The sequence below is a fragment of the Rhinatrema bivittatum genome, chromosome 3 (genome assembly GCF_901001135.1).
Source record: "Rhinatrema bivittatum chromosome 3, aRhiBiv1.1, whole genome shotgun sequence".
NCBI lineage: Eukaryota > Metazoa > Chordata > Amphibia > Gymnophiona > Rhinatrematidae > Rhinatrema > Rhinatrema bivittatum.
Window position 1 is genome coordinate 426,130,352 of NC_042617.1, and position 19,925 is coordinate 426,150,276.

At 44.9% G+C, this 19,925-nt stretch overlaps 1 protein-coding gene across 4 annotated transcripts in view; it reads right to left on the reverse strand.

Annotated features, from left to right (window-relative positions):
* Positions 1–19,925, reverse strand: part of ARHGEF10 (Rho guanine nucleotide exchange factor 10) — a 370,273-nt gene that overhangs the window by 146,288 nt on the left and 204,060 nt on the right. For 3 of the 4 annotated variants that reach the window (XM_029595755.1, XM_029595756.1, XM_029595758.1), the window contains exons 15-16: positions 13,317–13,409; positions 6,796–6,966 (exon numbers count right to left, since the gene is read on the reverse strand). In XM_029595755.1, coding sequence (XP_029451615.1) covers positions 6,796–6,966; positions 13,317–13,409 — 264 coding nt within the window. The remainder of the gene's footprint in view (positions 1–6,795; positions 6,967–13,316; positions 13,410–19,925) is intronic. The other variant, XM_029595757.1, reaches the window with a different exon arrangement.

The following is a 19,925-nucleotide window of genomic DNA, read 5'->3' on the forward strand; positions in this document are numbered from 1 at the left end:
GCCTGCAGCTGCCCCACAGGCAGTCCCCTACCTTCCTTTAATTAGGCTGTTACTGATGCAGTCCTCTGCGGCTATCGACTGTCCCTCGCGGCAGGCTGAGCCGCCCGATGCCACCTTTCATCTCCCTGGCTGGAGCCGCCACCGGGGTCCTCGGTTTGAGCGGCAGGGAAGCTGTCTCAGCTGCTGCCTGTTTCCACCATTTCGCGGCAGGGAGCCGCTTCCTGTCAGGCCTTCCATGCGGCAGGGACGCCACTGATGTCCTCTGGCTTTCAGCTTCCTCACAGGCGCGGGCACGCGCCTCTCCTAGTCATTTAAAGGGCCAGCAGCAGGAAAAGCCCTGCGGTCCTCAGTAGTGACATCATCAGCCTTTGCCTGGATCAGTCCTATAAAAGGGCTCTGCTTCTTTCCCTCAGGGCCTTCGGATCCGGTCTTCACAGCATTGTGGTCTTCTCTCTGATCCAGGTCCTCCGTGGTCTTCCTGTGCCTTGATGGATCTTTGTTCCGTGTTCTTTGTGTTCCTGAACTTTGTCACCTTGATGTTCCTGGTCTTGTCCCTCGTCGGAGCTCCCTCATTGCTTGTTCTATATGTCCAGATGTTCCGTGTCCAGATGTCCGGATGTTCAGTGTCCTGAGGTACCATGTTCCACGTTCCTGATGTCTGATGTTCCTGTCCTGACTCTGTCTGTCTCATCTTCAGCTCTTCGTCCAGGTCCCAGGTCCCTCGTCTGTTCACCTTTCCTGCGTGCCACCGTCGTGGTCTGTGACCAGCCCATGGGGGGCTGTGTAGGGCACCTCATGGTACAAGGCCTTCTCGTCTGCAGCGCAAGCTTCCGGAAGGCTTCTATTTTTAATGCCAAGCTTCTGAATCCAGAGTCTAGATTCCTGTCCCGGTCTTCAGAGTTCCTTGTGCCTGCTTCCATCCATGCCAAAGACTCTGCCAGAACCTTCTCCGCTTCAGTGTAGTCCGTAACCAGCCACAGACAGCTGTGTAGGGCATGCCCCCATGCAGGCCTCTCCTGAATCTTCGCTATGTCCTGAATTCAAGTTCCACTGCCTTGTCTGGAGTCTGCTTTGCTTTCAATGTGGTCCGCATCCAGCCATGGGCGGCTGTGTAGGGCATGCTGCGATGCAGCACTCACCCAGTACTTTCTCCTGAATCCTCATCTGAGACCTGCTAGCAACCTGTATCCTTGTCAGAGTCCTCCGAGTATCCTGAATCCTAGTCTGAGTCCTCCGAGTATCCTGAGTCATCCAAGTCCTCGTCTGAGTCTTCTGAGTATCCTAGTCTACATCTGAGTCCTCCAAGTATCCTGAGTCTTCATCTGAGTCTTCTTTGTTCCTGGCCTCAGCCTCTGTCTGGCCTCATGCACTCATCGTTCCCAAGTGGCGGGTCCGGAAGGGCTATCGAGTGGCCGGAGGGCTACTCTCGAGACCAGCATTGCGTTGCTGGGTTTCATTGGTGAGTGTAGGTCCAGTGGAGGCCTGAGCCTGCCTTGTTCCTGTTCTGGATATTCCTCGCCTTGTCTTCAATCCAGCCTTGCTCCTGCTCCGCCCGTACCCAAAAACTAAGTCTATTCCATGTTACCATTGCAGGAGGCCTTAAGGGAGGCTTCAACTGAAGCAGGCCCCGCATGAATCGTCCAACTATAGATTTTACAGAGATGGATGTATCATCTACATCTTGGCTGTATGCACCAACTGCACTGAGATGAACTTTAACGGAGTTGGTCTTTAAGCCAGCCTCTGATAGGTGTAGGAGGTAGTCAAACAGCTTTTCTGTGGGGTAGGAGAACAGATCTAGGACTTTCTGCTCATACCACACAGAAAACCTCCTCTACTTCTGTCCGTAGGACTTTCTAGTGGAAGGCTTTCTGGAAGCCAGCAGACATCCTCACAGAGATCGAATGATTGCAGAATTAACCTCTCAACACCCAGGCTGTGAGAGACAGGGCCTGGAGGTTGGGGTGCCACAGCCTACCCTGATCTTGTGTGATGAGATTGGTCTCTGGATGGACAACTCCTGAAGGAGTGGAAACCAGATCTGTCTCGGCCAATGAGGGGCTATGAGGATCATAGCCCCTTGTTCCTCATGAAGCTTCAAGAGCGTCTGTCACCAGAGGAATCAGAGGATACATGAACAAAAGACCCTTGCCCAGAGCGGGAAAAGGCATCTGAGGCTGGCTTGCTGTCTGACTTGTACAGGAAGCAGAACTGAGTTTCCTTCCTGTTGCAGGGGAACGCAAACAAGTCCACATCTGGGTTCCCCCAGAGGCGGAAGATCCGATTCGCCACCCCCTGGTCCAGAGACCACTTGTGGGGTCTAAAGACACAACTCAATCTGTCCATCACATTCTCCATGCCAGCTAGATACATGGCCTAAGTATCATCCCATTTGGATAGGCCCCAGGACCAGATCTTGACTGCTTCCTGACACAGGAGGTACAACCTCGTGCCTGTTTATTGACATACAATAATCGCTACTTGGTTGTTTGTTTGGATCAGGACAGTCTATCTCTGAAAGCCCACAACGCATACCTGATCAGAGCCCCTGAGTGTGAAACCCTTCTACATAAGCTCCCCACCCCAAGGTGGAAACATCTGTGGTAAGGACAATTTGGGTAGGGGGATTTTGCAAAGATATTCCCCATTGCAAATTCACAAGTACCCACCACCAGGACAAAGATTCCTGGAGAGACGGAGTGATTCAGGTGTGAGCCTGGAAGCTCTGCGTGGCCTGGTGCCACTGCAACCTCAGGGTCCATTGGGCTCTGTGCATGTGTAAGTGTGCCAAGGGAGAAACATGGACGGTTGCGGCCATGTAGCCCAACAGCCTCAACATGTGCTGAGCTGAAACCTGCTGGCTCTGCTGAATCACTGCTGCTAAGGATGCCAAGGTGACCGCCCTGGATTGCGGCAGGAAGGCTCTTGCCTGAGCCATATCTAGCAGGGCGCCTATGAAGTCCAATCAAGGTGATCGGCTGAGGTGGGACTTCAGGTAGTTGATGACAAACCCAAGTGACTCCCACACCCTAATGGTCAAACACATGGACCAAGTGGCCACTGGCGAAGGGGTGCTCTTATCCAGGCAGTTGTCCAAGTAAGGGAAAACATGCACTCGCAGCCTGTGGAGGTACGCTCCATCACAGCCAGGCATTTTGTGAAGACACGTGGGGCTGATGCTAGCCTGAAAAGCAACACTCTGTTCTGGAAGTGCTGTTTTCCTACCACAAATCTGATATACTTCCAGTGACTTGAGAACATCTCTATGTGAGCGTATGCATCCTTTAAATAGAGGGAGCACAGCCAGTCCCCTTTTTTACAGGAGAGGAATCAGGGTGCCCAGGGGAACCATCTTGAACTTTTCTTTTATTTTGAAACCTGTTCAAGGCCTCAGCTCTAGGATGGGACGGAGTTCCCCTCTTTAGAATCAGGAAGTACCAGGAGTAGAATCCCTGCCCTCTTTGCCTTCGTGGGACAGGTTCCTCCTGATGCACTATTGGCCCCCAAAACAGGCAGAGGACAATTTGGCAGGACACCCAATAGGTTCAACTGGTACACTTGACAAACGATGGACAAAACCCACTGGTCAAAGGTTATACTGGGTCACTGATCCATAAAGAATCATAGCCTGCCCCTGACTGGGGGGTCCAGCATCTTGGGTAAGGATGGCTGGCTCATGCTCCCTATGGTCCCATTAAAACCCTGTCCTGGGATTTGGATGGGGCACTGGAGCTCACCCTCTGCGAACGGGAATGTGAGGCCGGAGGATAGTACTTCCTCTGGTGGTAGAAAGACTTCCTCTGACCATGCCTCGCAGATTTCCTGGCTGAGGAGGGCAGGTCCGATGTGCTAATGGAGAGTTGCTGAAGGGTCTCATGGTGATCCCACAACTGAGCCACCATGTCCCTCATCTTATCTCCAAAGAGATTCTCTCCTATACACAGCAAGTCAACGAGTCTTTCCTGTACCCCTGGTTGGAGATCAGAGTCCCGCAGCCATGCCACGATGTGGGCACCTATTCCGACTGCAGAGACTCTCAATGCTGTCTTGAAAACATTGTATTTTGAACGAACCTCATGTTTTTCCACACTCCAGGCCCTGACATACCAGCGATAAAGTGGTGTCTTGCTGCTTTTGAGGCACTCACTCTGCCACCTCCTGCACCTGCTTAGGTTGTGCAAGTATTAGCTCATGTAGAGCTGGTAGGAGGCAATGCGGGCAATGAGCATGGCCCCTTGGAATACTTTCCTCCCAAGAATATCCATCTCTCTGTGATCCTTCCCCAGGGGCGCCAAGGCATCGGTCCGAGAGCCCTTGGCTCTCTTGAGAGTGGATTCAACCACCACAGATTGGTGTGACAGCTGACGCTTCTCTAATCCAGTAACCTGTGAAGGTCAAGTCCCCCGGTGGAGACTTCCTTTTCTCCTCTGGAGGAGACTGTTCTGAAAGGAGACCGCAGAGGAAGATTCCACAGTTTCATCCCCCCAGGGATCATTCGTAGTCTCATCCTCACTGTAACCCACAGCGGTTGGGGCCCTAGGTGCTCGGCCTTTGTCCAGAGGCATGGGCACCGATGGCACCAGTGCCAGCCCCGGCAAAGCTGGATGGGTGGCTACAGACCTCTGTGTTCCTGTTGGTCTCGATGGCGCTTCCTCTTCAGAGAAGCCGGTAATGAGCACTGTATCAGTCAGGGAAAAGCATCGATGCCCCACTGGGCATCAATGGCATCCAGGGAACCAAAGCCAGTTGGGTTGGTAACACACTGATGAGCACATTGAGCCATTCCAGCAGCGGTTCCAAGCAGGAACAGTGCGGGCATCGCCACCTTCTGTGCTACCAGCTCAATGCCCTGCAGTGCCTGCTCCACCACCAGCTGGACTCTCTGCTCCAACTCCTCCTTGAAAGTTGAAAATGCCAACTGGGAGGCAGGAGGGGTGGCCAGATCTTCCTTGGATCCCTTAGGTGGATCGGCAACTGGTACCAGGACCAGTGGAGACCATCACAGACCCCCGCATTGATGAAGGATGGGCATTCCTTGCTATGGGGTCACTTCGGGGACATCACACCTTCCCGAGCCCGGCACTGTGCATCGAAGGTGACCAGTGCCAATGCTTCCTCAGCTTCCCTCGGTGTTCAGCCTGCTCTTTCCCCAGTGCCAAGGTCAATGATGAACCCAAAGTCCTTGACCTGGAAGAGACAGACAAGGGCCAGTCCTCGGTGCCTCTATATGCTGGCGGCATCGATGGAACCGACAGCCCCACTGATGTCGATGGCTCAGGGTCCACTGGTGTGGCTCCAAGGTCCATTGGTGCAGATGCCGCCGATGCCAACATCAATGGCTCGAAGTTCCTCGACCCGAAGAGTTTCTCCATCTTATCAAGTCAAGCGTGACATCCCTTAGGGGTCATCTGGGCGCACATGTGGAAACCCTGGATGACATGCGATGCCCCCAGACAGAGAACACACCCCTCATTGGGGTCCATAATGGACATGGTCCTCAGACACTGGGGGCATTGCCAGAAAACAGAAGAGGCCATGACAAACAAAAAGAAGGGAAATAACAAGAACGGTGATGCGAGCAGTCGAAGCTGGCGGGCACGAAGGCACTGCCACCATAGGGGGGGATGGAAGTGAAAGTAAACTTACCGAACCCTCTGAAAAACTTGACAAAGGAGCCTAAGGAGGGAACAGAGAGGGACCCAATGTCAATGAAGCGTGCAAAAAAAAATGAAAAGAATTGGTGAAAAGTTTTCCAAGGCAATTTTTGAAGAAAAAGCCAAGAGCTCACTTAATCTGCGAGGCAAGAGATCCACAGAAAAAAGGAGACTGAAGAGGGACCCCGCATGGATGCGTGGTTTCGGGTATGCTGGGCATGCTAAGTGTGCACAGTCAAAGTTCCAGAAACTTTGACATACGTTTTCCATGCCGAGCTCCATCCGATGATGTCATCCATGTATGTGTGTGAGGACCACCATCCTTGCTTGTCCTAGGAGAAAGAATGTGCATACTTTCCTTTTGAAATCTAGTGCACAAATCCGTGGATAAATGTGCCCATGGATGTTGCTCCTGCCCGCACACTTTTGAAAGCTACCTCCCAATCTAATTAATACTTTTTAGGACTATCCTAAAAACCAGGTTCCTTTAGAGTGGGCCCCAATAATGGATCTTAATAACTTCCATCAAACACCCCTGGAAAAATCTAAACATCCAGGGATGATGTTATTTTACTCTTAAAATCTGTTTTAATTTCGGGAATTGACCAATCAAAAGGTTAATGACACAGCAACTCTCTGAATCCTTGGGCATTTTTGCATGAATTTATTATATACCTAATAATTTGCATTAGGTAACTCTTTGCATAAAGGATTATATGTCTGATCCTGTCACCATTTAGCATTAGAAGACGGGCCTGAAACACTCCTGCAGTACAGTGTACAAGTTCTACTGTACTGCAGTAAAAAGCAACATGAACATATGTGTGCTGTAACAACAAAATATCTCATATTTGCCAAAACCAGATTCCTAACTTGCTGATATAAAATGGAGTACTTGCCATGATGAGATCATACCTATTGGGTAATGTTTACTGACCTCCAGTGGTGAAATACAGAATCAGAATAATCTAGAAAAATAACATCCTTTTCATGTCTTACCTAAAGCTAGCGTGATTACATATCAGGCTTGTAAAGATGTTAAAAAAATAAAACACTGGAATGCAGAATATTACCACACAATAACACAAAAAGGGTAAACAGTGCATCATTCATATCCATTCAAGCTTTTTTCCTTTCCAACCTTGTTTAAATATCGTTCATTCATTGCTTTTGCTATTTGTTTAATTTCACAGCGTTGATCTGCATCTCTTTTCCTTTCATTCAGTTTCTCTGCCAGTGTTTCCAGCTCCGTTAGAGCCATCTGAAGGGGCAGTCTGTCAGGATGTCCTTTAGTAGTATTCTTCAACATATCCTACAGAAAATTGCACAGAATTAACTTCAGCAAAATAATGAAAAGTGACTGAAAGCAGCCATTCCATTGCATCACAGGTAGAACATGTGCTGAAGATGAAAACTTAGTAAAATCATAGGAGTTTCTGATGTGCATTATTTTGTTTATGGAAATCACATAATTTTTTCGCAATACACATCCACTGAGGTATGCTTCCATGTAGTGTTATTAGCACTATGCTCTATTAACACCAGCATGATACATTAACCCCATAACACCATATGATGATCCTTGCTAAAGTACTACATTTATAATTAACTAACAATCTAACCTAAAAGGCAAATGTGTTTCCACTCATACAGCAACAGAAGTACTGGCTTTCTTCAAGCCTATCAACTGTAAAATACTAGCAAAAACATTTTTAGATAACATAGTTGGCAGTGAACACAAATGAAACCTTTATGTTTCCCTTTACAATCTATCTTAAAACAAAGAAGACAGCCTAGCTGCTGATAGCTTATCTAGAAATAGCAAGCCCTAGACTCACAGGACACTGGTTCAAGGCCCCAGTGTGCCTAACAGACAGTGACATCTAGTGATTAGAATAATTATCACACTTGGTTCTAATATGCAGTTCTGCAATCACCAGAGGAAGACACAAAACACAGAGAAATTCAAAGAGAAGGAGAAGGGTTGTTCATGGTGACCTTCTATATGGGACAGACTTACCCATCTGCAGACTAGACATCCTGTCCAGAGATGTGTGCTGCCTGCCAGCAGCCTGAGACATTACAGAAAGGTTGCTGAAACTCATAAAACCCTCTGACTACTACTCCATGCTGCTTGCTTATCCATACAGGCACCAAGGATACTACAAGGAATGATCCTGAGCAGATTAGAAACGACTACTTGGCAATGAGAGAATGGTAAAAGGAGCATGGGTCCTGTGTCTTATCCTTCTAGCCAAGGGTAAAGGCATGGCAAGGGACAGACTCATCCTGGTAACAAATAGATGGCTGTGTGGATAGTGCCAATGACAAGGCTTTGATTTCTTGGACCATGATCTGATATTCATTTCGAAGGCCTGCCGATAAAAGATGGGATACTCTCTCCATTTCTTGACAAGTTTATCTTTGTTCACAAACTCGCCAACTTAAGTTAGGAGGGCTGTAATCTAGGTTCATCAGCAGACACTGACAAAAGCTTACAGGTAAGCAGGACATACAAAAACTGTAATGAAGTCATGGGAGTTTCCAGAAATGCTTCTGTATCAATCCAAAAAATAAGTGTGCTCTGTTGTGATTCTGTTTGTTTTTTGTTACCTGTTTTAACCATTGCTGTTCCGCATTAAGAGATCTGCAAATGAATTTAAGCATGTATTAAATGTGAATGTAACCCCTGGGCTGAGGTCCTCCCTGAGGAATCCACCAGGTCACCCTCCAGTTCACAGGCTTCAGATATTCACATTCCCCTAGCAGTTCTTCAGCCCCTCTCTCTCTCTGCTCTGAGTTTCCAAGATTTCCCTGTTGGGGGAGGTGAGATGTCTTTCTAAGGCCTTCAGCACTGTTAAGGCAATCTTTTATATAAAGCAGTAACAATCATACTGGAAGCTGATTGTCGTTTCCAACTTAACTTTACTGGCAATTGTTGGTGGAATAGTAAAAATGACCATTCACAACTCCTCTTGCAAGCCAATCCATTTACATTTTTACCTCTTCAATAAATCTGCAACTTTGTAACTCGTAATGGATCTTTTGGTCCATTCCTGGATCCTGAGCCAACTGTAAAGGTAATTTAGAAGTTCCCTCCCAGATTTCAACTATTCAGGTTTCTCTAATCCAATTCAGATGATCCACTTAAAGTCCCATAAAACATTTCTTTGTCCAGATGAACAGAATGCACTTCTTACTTCCCAGTTCAATGTCCTCTCTTCACCATCCAGATAATACTATACTAGTTAATAACACTGAATGAGTGTTACCGGTTTTCTCTAAAGTGCCAACTTCTCCTCCTCCCAGAAATGAACGATTTATTCCTTCAGTAACCTTCAAAGGTCAATAGGTCTCTTAGAGTGAGAGGGTCCCTACTCTCCTTTGAGATGGTAGCACTGAGTCCTTGGGAACTCAAGCATAGGGTAAAAATAAGCCAGTTTCCAAAAGGTAAACCATAATGAGGGAAAAAGGGTGGATAGAACTTCTTCCCCGCAAACAAAAAGGGTCAAAATCTGGAATCATGAAAAGGCAGAAAGGCATCTTTTTGTCTAGTCCACATTCCAAGTTTTTGGTTTTTTTTTTTTTGTTTTTTTTTTTAATAAGGAACACACATGTCCTCTTCCCAAAAACAAATAAGGAACCCAAATGTCCTCTTCCCAAAAACAAATGAAAGCAAGGAGCAAGCATGCTGCCTCTGGAAAGCACAACTCAAAAACCACAACTACACAATGGTGCTTTAGGTTTCTATAGGCCAGGATTCCACCATTAAATTCTCTCACAAGGGGGCGTTATAACCCAACTATATCTACTTCTGTTCTCTATCCACTTATTTACTTGGTATGTTCCTTTAAACAGAGACTCAGTAGAGCTCTCTTAATGAATAAATAAATACAGGAAACAATGCATTATGTGCAGTTCCTGGTTGCCCCATCTCAAAAAAGATAGATGGAACTAAAAGAGGTAAAGAGAAAGGCACCAAAAAGCTAAACAGATTAGGCTCTTCAACTTGGAGATGAGACAACAGAGGGGATATGACAAAGACTAGGAGACAGGAAACGAAGTTACAAGATGATACATTTAAGACAAACAGGAGAAAATATATTTTTTTTTACTCAATTCATTATTAAACTCGAATTCATTGCCAGAGGATGTGGTGAAAGCTGTTAGTGTAGCTGGGTTTAAAAAAGGTTTGGACAAGTGCCTGGAAGTAAGTCCATAAACTATTACTAAGGTGGACTTGGGAAAATCCACTGCTTATCCTTGGAATGAGCAGCATGGTATAGATTAACATTTTGGGATCCCGCCAAGTATTTGCAACTTGGATTGGCTACTGGAAACAAGATACTGGGCTTGATGGATCTTGGTCTGACCCAGTATGGTAAATCTTAAGTTCTTAAATGAAAATTTGCTGTATCTCAAAAGCAGCTGCAACCATGTTGTATCAACTGTTGTCAAAAACTTCAGCTTGTGCCACATCAATACATCCAATTATGAGCATTGCAAAAACAACTTAAGAGAGACTCTAGTGAGATAGACTGTGCCAAACCTCAGGCCATACTTAGTCACAATATAATAGAGACATATATTTTAACATTTCCTCTGGTTTTGAATGTAAGGAAAAAACATTTGCTGTCTGAAAGGAAAGGATATACAGAAACAAAAAACTGACCAAAGGCAGGAATGGAGTCATAAAAAGGGGAGAAAAAAAATCTTACAACTTCCCTGTTTCTTGGTTCTATTGCTGCCTTTGTAGATGTTCTCTGTGGTACATCTATCACAGAAACAACAATACCTACCATAAATTTAAAATCAAGAGCAAACAAAAATCAGAGCTCACAATCGTTAAATTCTATCACATCAAAAAAGAAGACAGGAAAAGTTCTTCCATTAGGCAGACTAGGCAGTCACCGAGAGTGCCAATATAGAGGGGGGGAGGGAATAGAAGAGGCTGCTGAGAGTGGGGGGCTGGGGAAGAGAGTACTGCTGTGGCGATCAGAGAATGGCACTGCTGGGGGAGAAAGGGACTGATGGGGCTGAGGGAGAAGAGAAGGCATGGCTGGGGGGTGAGAAAGGAGTTGCTGGGGCAGGTGGTAGGGGAATAGAGAGAGGGGGCTGCTGAGAGAAGGGTGACTGGGGAGGACAGCGGGGATAGCTGGGGGAAGAAGGGGCTGCTGGAGTACAGGAAAAGAGAGAGAGAGAGGGATGCTTTGCCAATGCCATTACTGGTAAGTAGGTACGTAAATGAGGGTAGGGGGAATGGGTGGGTTCATCTAGGGCACCTAATCTTGCACTGGCCCAAAGAGGAGATCCTGAACATAATTAAAGAACTATCAGGTCTATCCAGTACCAAGCGGTAGGAAGAGCTGCGTTAGTGCCTGCGGCACCCGCGGTTGCCGCACGCACAGTGCAGCTCACCTACCGCTCGATCCTGAACACTAATTTTATTTAAATGTAAACCGCGTCCGTGAAGCCTTAGGTCCGCGCAACCCATTTTACTGGATAGAGCGCCTATACAGTATCCTGGGTGCGCGGGCCTAAGGCTTCACGCCACGCTGGTATCTGTCATTTCAAATGTCATTTGAAATGACAGATACCAGGGAGGAGGGGAGAAGAGATGACAGCGGCGAAGCAAAAAAAAAAAAAGCGAAAAAACCAAAAGCAAAAAGTAAGTCGCTTCGCCGCTTCACTCTTCCCTCCTCCCGGAGCAGGGCGCGAAAAGCAGCCTTGCTCCGGGAGGAGGGAAGCGGCGAAGCGACTTCTTGCTTTTGGTTTTTTTTTTTTTGCCTTGCCGCTGTGTCTCATCTCCTCCCGGAGCAGGGCGCGAAAAGCAGCCTTGCTCCGGGAGGAGGAGAGAAGAGATGACAGCGGCGAAGCAAAAAAAAAACAAAAGCAATTTTCGGGTTTTTTTTTCAAAAAGCGACAATTTTGGTTTTTTTCCAAAAGCGACTTACTTTTGGGATCTGTCAAGATCCCAAAAGTAAGTCGCTTTTGGACGCCTGCACAACTTACTTTTGCAGCCATCAGCAAACACGATCGTAGCTCCTCCCGACGAAGATGAAGATGGCCACCTGCACGGGGGAAAGCGTGCAATTGGCCGCTGAAGACGTGGCGTCACATCCCGTGACGCCAAACATCATGACGTCACGTCTTCAGCGGCCAATTGCACGCTTTCCCCCGTGCAGGCGGCCATCTTCATCTTCGTCGGGAGGAGCTACGATCGTGTTTGCTGATGGCTGCAAAAGTAAGTTGTGCAGGCGTCCAAAAGCGACTTACTTTTGGGATCTTGACAGATCCCAAAAGTAAGTCGCTTTTGGAAAAAAACCAAAATTGTCGCTTTTTGAAAAAAAAAAAACCAAAATTGCTTTTGTTTTTTTTTTGCTTCGCCGCTGTCATCTCTTCTCTCCTCCTCCCGGAGCAAGGCTGCTTTTCGCGCCCTGCTCCGGGAGGAGAGGAGACACAGCGGCGAAGCAAAAAAAAACCAAAAGCAATTTTGGTTTTTTTTTTCCAAAAGCGAAAAAACCAAAAGCAAAAAGTAAGTCGCTTCGCCATTTCCCTCCTCCCGGAGCAAGGCTGCTTTTCGTGCCCTGCTCCGGGAGGAGGGAAGAGTGAAGCGGCGAAGCGACTTACTTTTTGCTTTTGGTTTTTTCGCTTTTGGAAAAAAAAAACCCAAAATTGCTTTTGGTTTTTTTTTTGCTTCGCCGTTGCTTTGCCGTTGCAGTCTCCGTGGCAGCCCCAGTCCAGACATCGGAGGGGGGCTGCAACGTTTTTTTCGCTTTTTTTTTTTGGCTTCGGGAGCAGGGGAGGGGACTGGGGCTGCCACGGAGACCGGCACCCATGATCGCGGCCGGGGCAGGTGAGCGGGGGCTGGGGGAAAGCTTGCCACCTACCCTTACCCCTGCCTCTACCGCAGGGTCAGGGTAGGCGGTAAGTTTGCAGGTTAAACGCGCGACAAAACGGCAGGGAAAACTAGCGATAGTCGGGGCGCGGGTTACGGGATGCTAGGGAATAGCTAATTCGCTCGTTTGCATGCAATATACATGCCGCGTGCGGAAGGGGTTGCCCGGGGAATTTAGGACGCGGTAGGAGTAGGTTAAAGGGGATTTGGGATCGCAGGAAGGGCTAACGCGGCCGGAAAGTGAGTAAAAAGCGGCTTAGGAGCAGGGTAAACGCGGCCGCACTTTACAGGATAGACCTGTATGTTATAAGCACAGAGGATTCCTGGTTGTAAAGAAGCAATGGAAATGCCAGAGATCAACTGCAGTCAATGGCAATGCACCAGGAATAAACCTGGGCAGATTACATGGACTTTATCTAGAAGGCCCTCATCTACCATCATATTCTACATTAGTGGTTAATGTTCACTTACAAACTGAAAACAGGGCAGAGACAGAGATAAGGGGTGGAATTGCATGATCACAAATATCAGAAGTAAATTTATCAATATTTCACAATATGCAAGGAAAGATAGAGAGATGGAAAGATGTGAGGACAAAGGGAGAGAGAGAAAGTGTAAGAGAGAAAGGAAGGGGAAGAAAGAGAAAAAGAGCAGAGAGGAAAGGAAAGGAAGAAAGGAGAAGGTGAGGGACATAATAGAGTGAGGAAGAAGCAGAGCAGAAAGAAACAGAACAGCACCACCATTCTCATTTTTCTAATATTTACCTGAAGCAAAAGAATAAACTGTGGAAAGCGCTGGATCGGTTTCATCATTAGACCATACAGAGTAATTCGATCAGGGCTGGATTCCTGGCTCTGCTGTAAGGAGAAAATTACAGCGTTTGCAATATTTTAAGGAATTTCTGTTGTATAGTTTTAAGTTTTGAAAACACGCAATGTGAGCTACCTCTTAACTGCCAAATGTCATTAACACAAGAAAATAACACTAAGAGAATTTTTGTGCACTCGCAGCACCTACAAAAGTAGAAAAGCTTGAAAACCGACACAAAGCTTAAGTCAAACTTTGAAATATGAGCTCTATTTCTGGTGAAAGATTTTTTCTGAGAGGTTCCAAAGACAACACATTAACAGGGTCATTCATGAAATTGCATTAGGGCCCTAATGCCCGATAATGCTGCGATAAATAACATGCGTTATTTATCGCAGCGCATGCTGTGTATGCATATTTGCAAAATTTATTCAGATGGGCGGATTAAATAAAAATGAGTTGTGTTATTCATGTTTTCACAGGCAATAATGCTGGAAATTCTTCCCTAACTCCTCCCCCCCTCCCCCGTCTTAGTCCCTGCCCTGCCACCACCCCCCCCTGCTTACCGCCCCATGTTTCCTCCGTCCACAAGATATGCTATTAATCGCCTAAGAAATCTACAGCCGAGATCAATCTAGCTGTTTATGTCTCGCTACTCTATTGTTTTTCATTGTTTCTCATTGACTATTTTATCACTCTCCAGTTGTTATCGTTTAAAAATCTTTCCTGTCCTCCAGCTCCCATGTTTTCGCTCCCTGTTTAATGTAACTTTACCTTCTATATAGTTGTTAATTGGTTCCCCCTCTTCTATTGTAAACCGGTACAATAAGACCTCGTCTTGAGTATCGGTATAGTAAAAGAATTTAAATAAATAAATAGCTACCCCTTTTTCCTAACGTTATGACCTGCGACAGCTGTGCATTATGCCTGAAAACTGGATTTCTCGCAAATTCCGTTTCAGGGAGAGGGGAGGGGGGAGGGGGGAGAGGGAGGGAGGGAGAGAGAGAGAGAGAGAGAGCGCCTCTGGGGTGGCACACAAAGTAGTCAACTATTTATATAACTGTCGGGCCGATGCAGTAAAGTGCGCTCAGGCCGAGCGCACCGTTAGCCCCCATTTGGATGCGCATTTTTGATGCGCTATTTTTACCCCTTATACAGAAAGGGTTAATAGTGCGTGGAAAACGCATGTCCAAACCCCCCCCCCCCCGAAACTAATAGCGCCCGCAACATGCAAATGCATAATGATGAGCCTATTAGTTAGTCCCGCGCGATACGGAAAGTAAAATGTGCAGCCAAGCTGCATATTTTACTGGCAGGCGTTTATTTCGGCCGGCACCTGGAAAATGTACAAAAAAGCATAAAAAACTGGTTTTCTGTACACCCTCCGGAGGCCCCAAAGATGATAAAAAAAAAAAAAAATCTGCCCGCAGGTTGGAAAATGGATGCTCGATTTTGCCGGCGTCTGTTTTCCGAACCCGTGGCTGTCAGCGGGTTCGACAACCGACGCCAATAAAATTAAGCGTCGGCTGTCAAACCCGCTGACAGCCGCCGCTTCTGTCAATAAGGAGGCATTAGGGACACGCATACCTGGGCTTCCTGAATTGCACACCCAGGAGAGTGGCCTGGGTGCGCGCCGGGAGAGTGGCCACTCGCCAGCTCTCCCGCAAAGTTTTCTGCATCGGCCCGTACAGGAGGGCCAGCTAGTAACTTGAGGTGAGGTTTTGGTGGTGGTCTAGGATTTTGGGACCAGTTTTATATACACATTGAGACGTACGAATAGCCCAGTAGACATCAGTGAAGATTTGATGTGATTCAGAGTGAGGAAAGGTACACAAAGATTAGATTTCTGCAGTGTTCTCACCCTAGCTTGATAGTACCCTGATGTGCATCAAGCTAGGGCAAGACAGCATTGTAGAAATCTTATCTTTGTGTATCTTTTCTCACTCCACATCACATCTCCACTGATGTGTACTGTGCTGTTCATACATCTCACTGTGCATGTAAAACTGGCCCCAAAATCCTATACCACTACCAAAACCTCACCTCAAATAACTAGATGACCCGCTTATAGTGATATAAATAGTTGACTTATAGTGATATAAATAGTTGACTTAAAACTAATCGGAGAAAGTTCTTTTTTACTCAACGCACAATTAAACTCTGGAATTTGTTGCCAGAGGATGTGGTTAGTGCAGTTAGTGTAGCTGTGTTTAAAAAAGGATTGGATAAGTTCTTGGAGGAGAAGTCCATTACCTGCTATTAAGTTCACTTAGAGAATAGCCACTGCCATTAGCAATGGTAACATGGAATAGACTTAGTTTTTGGGTACTTGCCAGGTTCTTATGGCCTGGATTGGCCACTGTTGGAAACAGGATGCTGGGCTTGATGGACCCTTGGTCTGACCCAGTATGGCATGTTCTTATGTTCTTATGAAAGACATAAAGAGTCTCTCTCTCAGGTGAGGGAAGGTCAACCCGGTGGCAAGTGCTAAATGCTATCCCCTGCCGTGTGGAAAGATGCCCAGGTCATTGCTTAAGGGTTACACCTGGTGGCTGGATTCAGGGCCCATGATTACAGGGCTCCAGAAGAAGCACTGTATTTATTTATTTATTTTATTATTTTTATATACCGACATTCGATCTCAATTGAAATATCACACCGGTTTACATTCAGGTACTGTAGGTATTTCTCTGTCCCCAGAGGGCTTACAATCTAAGTTTTTGTACCTGAGGCAATGTAGGTAAAGTGACTTGCCCAAGGTCACAAGGAGCGACAGCAGGACTCAAACCTTGGTCTCCTGGTTCACAGTCCACTGCTCTAACCACTAGGCTATTCCTCCTCCCTACTCCCTCCCCACTGTATATTCCTCCTCCCCACTGTATATTCCTCCTCCCTACTCCCTCCCCACTGTATATTCCTCCTCCCTACTGTATATTCCTCCTCCCCTACTCCCTCCCCACTGTATATTCCTCCTCCCTCTACTGTATATTCCTCCTCCCTACTGTATATTCCTCCTCCCTACTCCCTCCCCACTGAATATGACTGCCAGGCCTGATCGGTCACTGGAATGACCAGACTAGATTGATGGGGAGGGGAGGTATGAAATAGGGCAAAAAATCCCCGGGGAGCGGCAAATGAAGGCTCATGGCATTAGATCCCAGCCCTGGAACTGAAGATACACAGGAGCAAACTACTGGGCCAAAAAAGAAAAAGAAAAGTGAGGAAATGCAACACAGCTAATACTGGAATGACAGAAGCCTGAAGTGTCTGAGTGGGAGGAGTCCTGATTAACACAATCCACAATGTGTTTTTGAAACGCAAAAAAACAAATGATCCTTGTCTGGATATGACTTTTGAGGGAATGCCAAACTCTCACAACTTAGAGTCAGTTTGAAAGAGGTACACAACATCAAAAAATGATTATGCCCTTTTTCATTATTGGATCCGTGTTCTTGCAGTTTTTTTTTAAGTTTTTTTTTAAGTATAAACAACAAAGCTTGTTTAAGGTCCATATATATACAGTTATTAATGAATGACTGAATGCATGAATTTATTAAATTATTTCTCTGTAAAGGAGGGATCAATTCTACAGGCTTTTAACGTATCTACAACTTAACCATTATTAAACAAACAAAAAAAGTCACTGCAAGGTTGTAAACCAGTTGTGAATGTTCCCTATTTGTCTAAACTATTAGAGAAAGCAGTCTTACTTCATATCCACAAGTATATGGAAGATGGTATTATAAGAACATAAGAAAATGCCATACTGGGTCAGACCAAGGGTCCATCAAGCCCAGCATCCTGTTTCCAACAGTGGCCAATCCAGGCCATAAGAACCTGGCAAGTACCCAAAAACTAAGTCTATTCCATGTTACCATTGCTAATGGCAGTGGCTATTCTCTAAGTGAACTTAATAGCAGGTAATGGACTTCTCCTCCAAGAACTTATCCAAACCTTTTTTAAACACAGCTATACTAACTGCACTAACCACATCCTCTGGCAACAAATTCCAGAGTTTAATTGTGCGTTGAGTAAAAAAGAACTTTCTCCGATTAGTTTTAAATGTGCCCCATGCTAACTTCATGGAATGCCCCCTAGTCTTTCTACTATCCGAAAGAATAAATAACCGATTCACATCTACCCGTTCTAGACCTCTCATGATTTTAAACACCTCTATCATATCCCCCCCTCAGTCGTCTTTGACACCTCTCAATCTGGATTCTGATATTTTCATAGGATTGTAATGCTTCCTTCCACCTTGGCTCTCTTGGATTTAACTGTGGCTTCCGACACCACTGACCTTACCATTTTAGTGTCACACCTCCCAGCGAGAATTTGGCTGTACAGTCCTAATTTAAGCTACCTCCTTTTTATCTGAAAGATCCCAGTTGTCACCAGGGATTCTTGCTTCTCAGCCTGGTATCCTGTTAATTATGGAGTTCCTCACGGTGCATTTCCACCTTTATTATTTAATATTTATCTGGAGCCACTTGCAAAAATCATACAAAATTTTGGGGATAGCTTTCACATTTTTCAGGATGATATTCCAATCTAATTTTCTTTGGGTCCAAACTGATCTTTAGCCTTGGTGAAGTTAAATAAATTGTATAAAAAGTAGTCCAAAAATGAGTACCCAACCACAGTTTTAACACACACATAATCAAAACTTTTTTAATCTGGGAAAACAGAATTCAGATGCCAAAACTCCTCCAAAAAAAAAAAAATGAATAAAAAAAAAAAAGAGATTCAGTTCATTACTAACACAAGTTAAATATGTTTTGTGCCATTAGACATTCATAATACTTTCAGTTTCCATGCAAGGTTATAGAGGACATTTAGAATAATAACTATTTTAAAAAACACATTTGCAGCACACACTTTAGTTATAGAGTGTTTTGACACAGAGTGAAAGAAAAATTTAAGAAAAAAAATGTGGAGATTTTTCTGACTAATGATTTTGCACTATAACTAAATTAGGGGCAGTAAGCCCACAATTTGGTATCTGAAGTCTTTTCCTTCCAAATTAAAGCTTTGATTATGTGTGTGTGGTGTTAAAACTGTGGCTGGGTATTCATTTTTTGACTATTTTTATAATTTGTAACCAGGTACCCTATGCCCTCTTTCTTCTGAAGTTGAATAAAGGTCTGAGTAATACTGAAAACTGGATGTGTGTTAACAAACCTAAGGTTAACCTGTTTAAGACAGAAGTTCTTTGGATAAGAAAAAACAATTTAGTATTTTCACATCCTTCTATGTCTTGGTACGGCACTGTAATTCCAACCAAAGACCAAGTAAAGAGACTGGTGGTAGAAAGGAATTCACTATGTGATCTTTAATATTTTTGCCCTGGGGGTATGCGATCAAAGATGGGTTAGATAAATTGGATATATTTTTAAAACTTCCCAATGTTTATGAATTAATGTGGCAATTAATGAGAAAATGTTAGAAAAACATATCAAAACTATGTTATCCACAAACAATAAGGTGTAACTAAAACCCGCAATAATAAAAAATTTACAACCTTACTTCAATTTTAGAAATGGGCATGAACTATGTAAGCATGAAAAAATAAAAAAACTCTTTTTATGCAATGTTTAAACACTAAAAATTATATATGATGAGATTGGTGGTTTCATATAATTTCAACTGTACCACCCAGGTGATCAGTATAACATGGATAGTATAATCATGAACCACCCTAAAGTGATCAATTTTGGGAAAGTTATTTTGAAAAAATATTAAGTGAAAAAAAAATTATAATTTGCATTAATAGTTATTTTTCCTTATTTCTTAAAGCTGCATGTGAAAAACATATCATACAGGTCAAATCTGAGCTCGCCATTTCTTTATTATTTAGCAAGAGTCAAGACCTCGCCAATTGCCACAATAATTCATAAACATTGGGAAGTGTTAAAAATATATCCAGTTTTATCTAACCCACCTTTGTTCGCATATACCCGGGGCAAAAATATTAAAGATCACATAGTGAATTCCTTTCTACCACCAATCTCCTCTTTAGAAGATGTGTCTCCACATGGTCATCGAGCTTGTGGTCACTGTATGTTTGGTGCCCAAACCCTACCTCGATCAGGTAAAAGGGTGTCACATTATGGAGCCACAGATTACAGCTCTTTTGTGGGGTATTTTATTATTTGCCTGTGTGACAGTGAAAATCAGACTTACAGAACATAAAAGTTGCATTTCTACACAAAAGATACAAGCACCATTGGTTTCACATAGTTTAGAGATGGGACACACTTTCTAGGACTTATGATGGAGAATCTTTGAACACATCATTCCCTCCATCTATGGAGATGACCGGGAATGCAGTCTGTATTATAGAGAACAACACTGGATCTTCTTTTTAGACACCATAGTGCCTCGATTGACTGGTATTCTCTTATCTGAATAAACTGTTGCTGAAATATTTAATAGCGAGAATTTGAGATATATATATATATATATATATATACACCGTGGGGCGGATTTTCAGAGCCCTGCTCGCGTAAATCCGCCCAAAACCAGGCGGATTTACGCGAGCAGGGCCCTGCGCGCCGGGAAGCCCT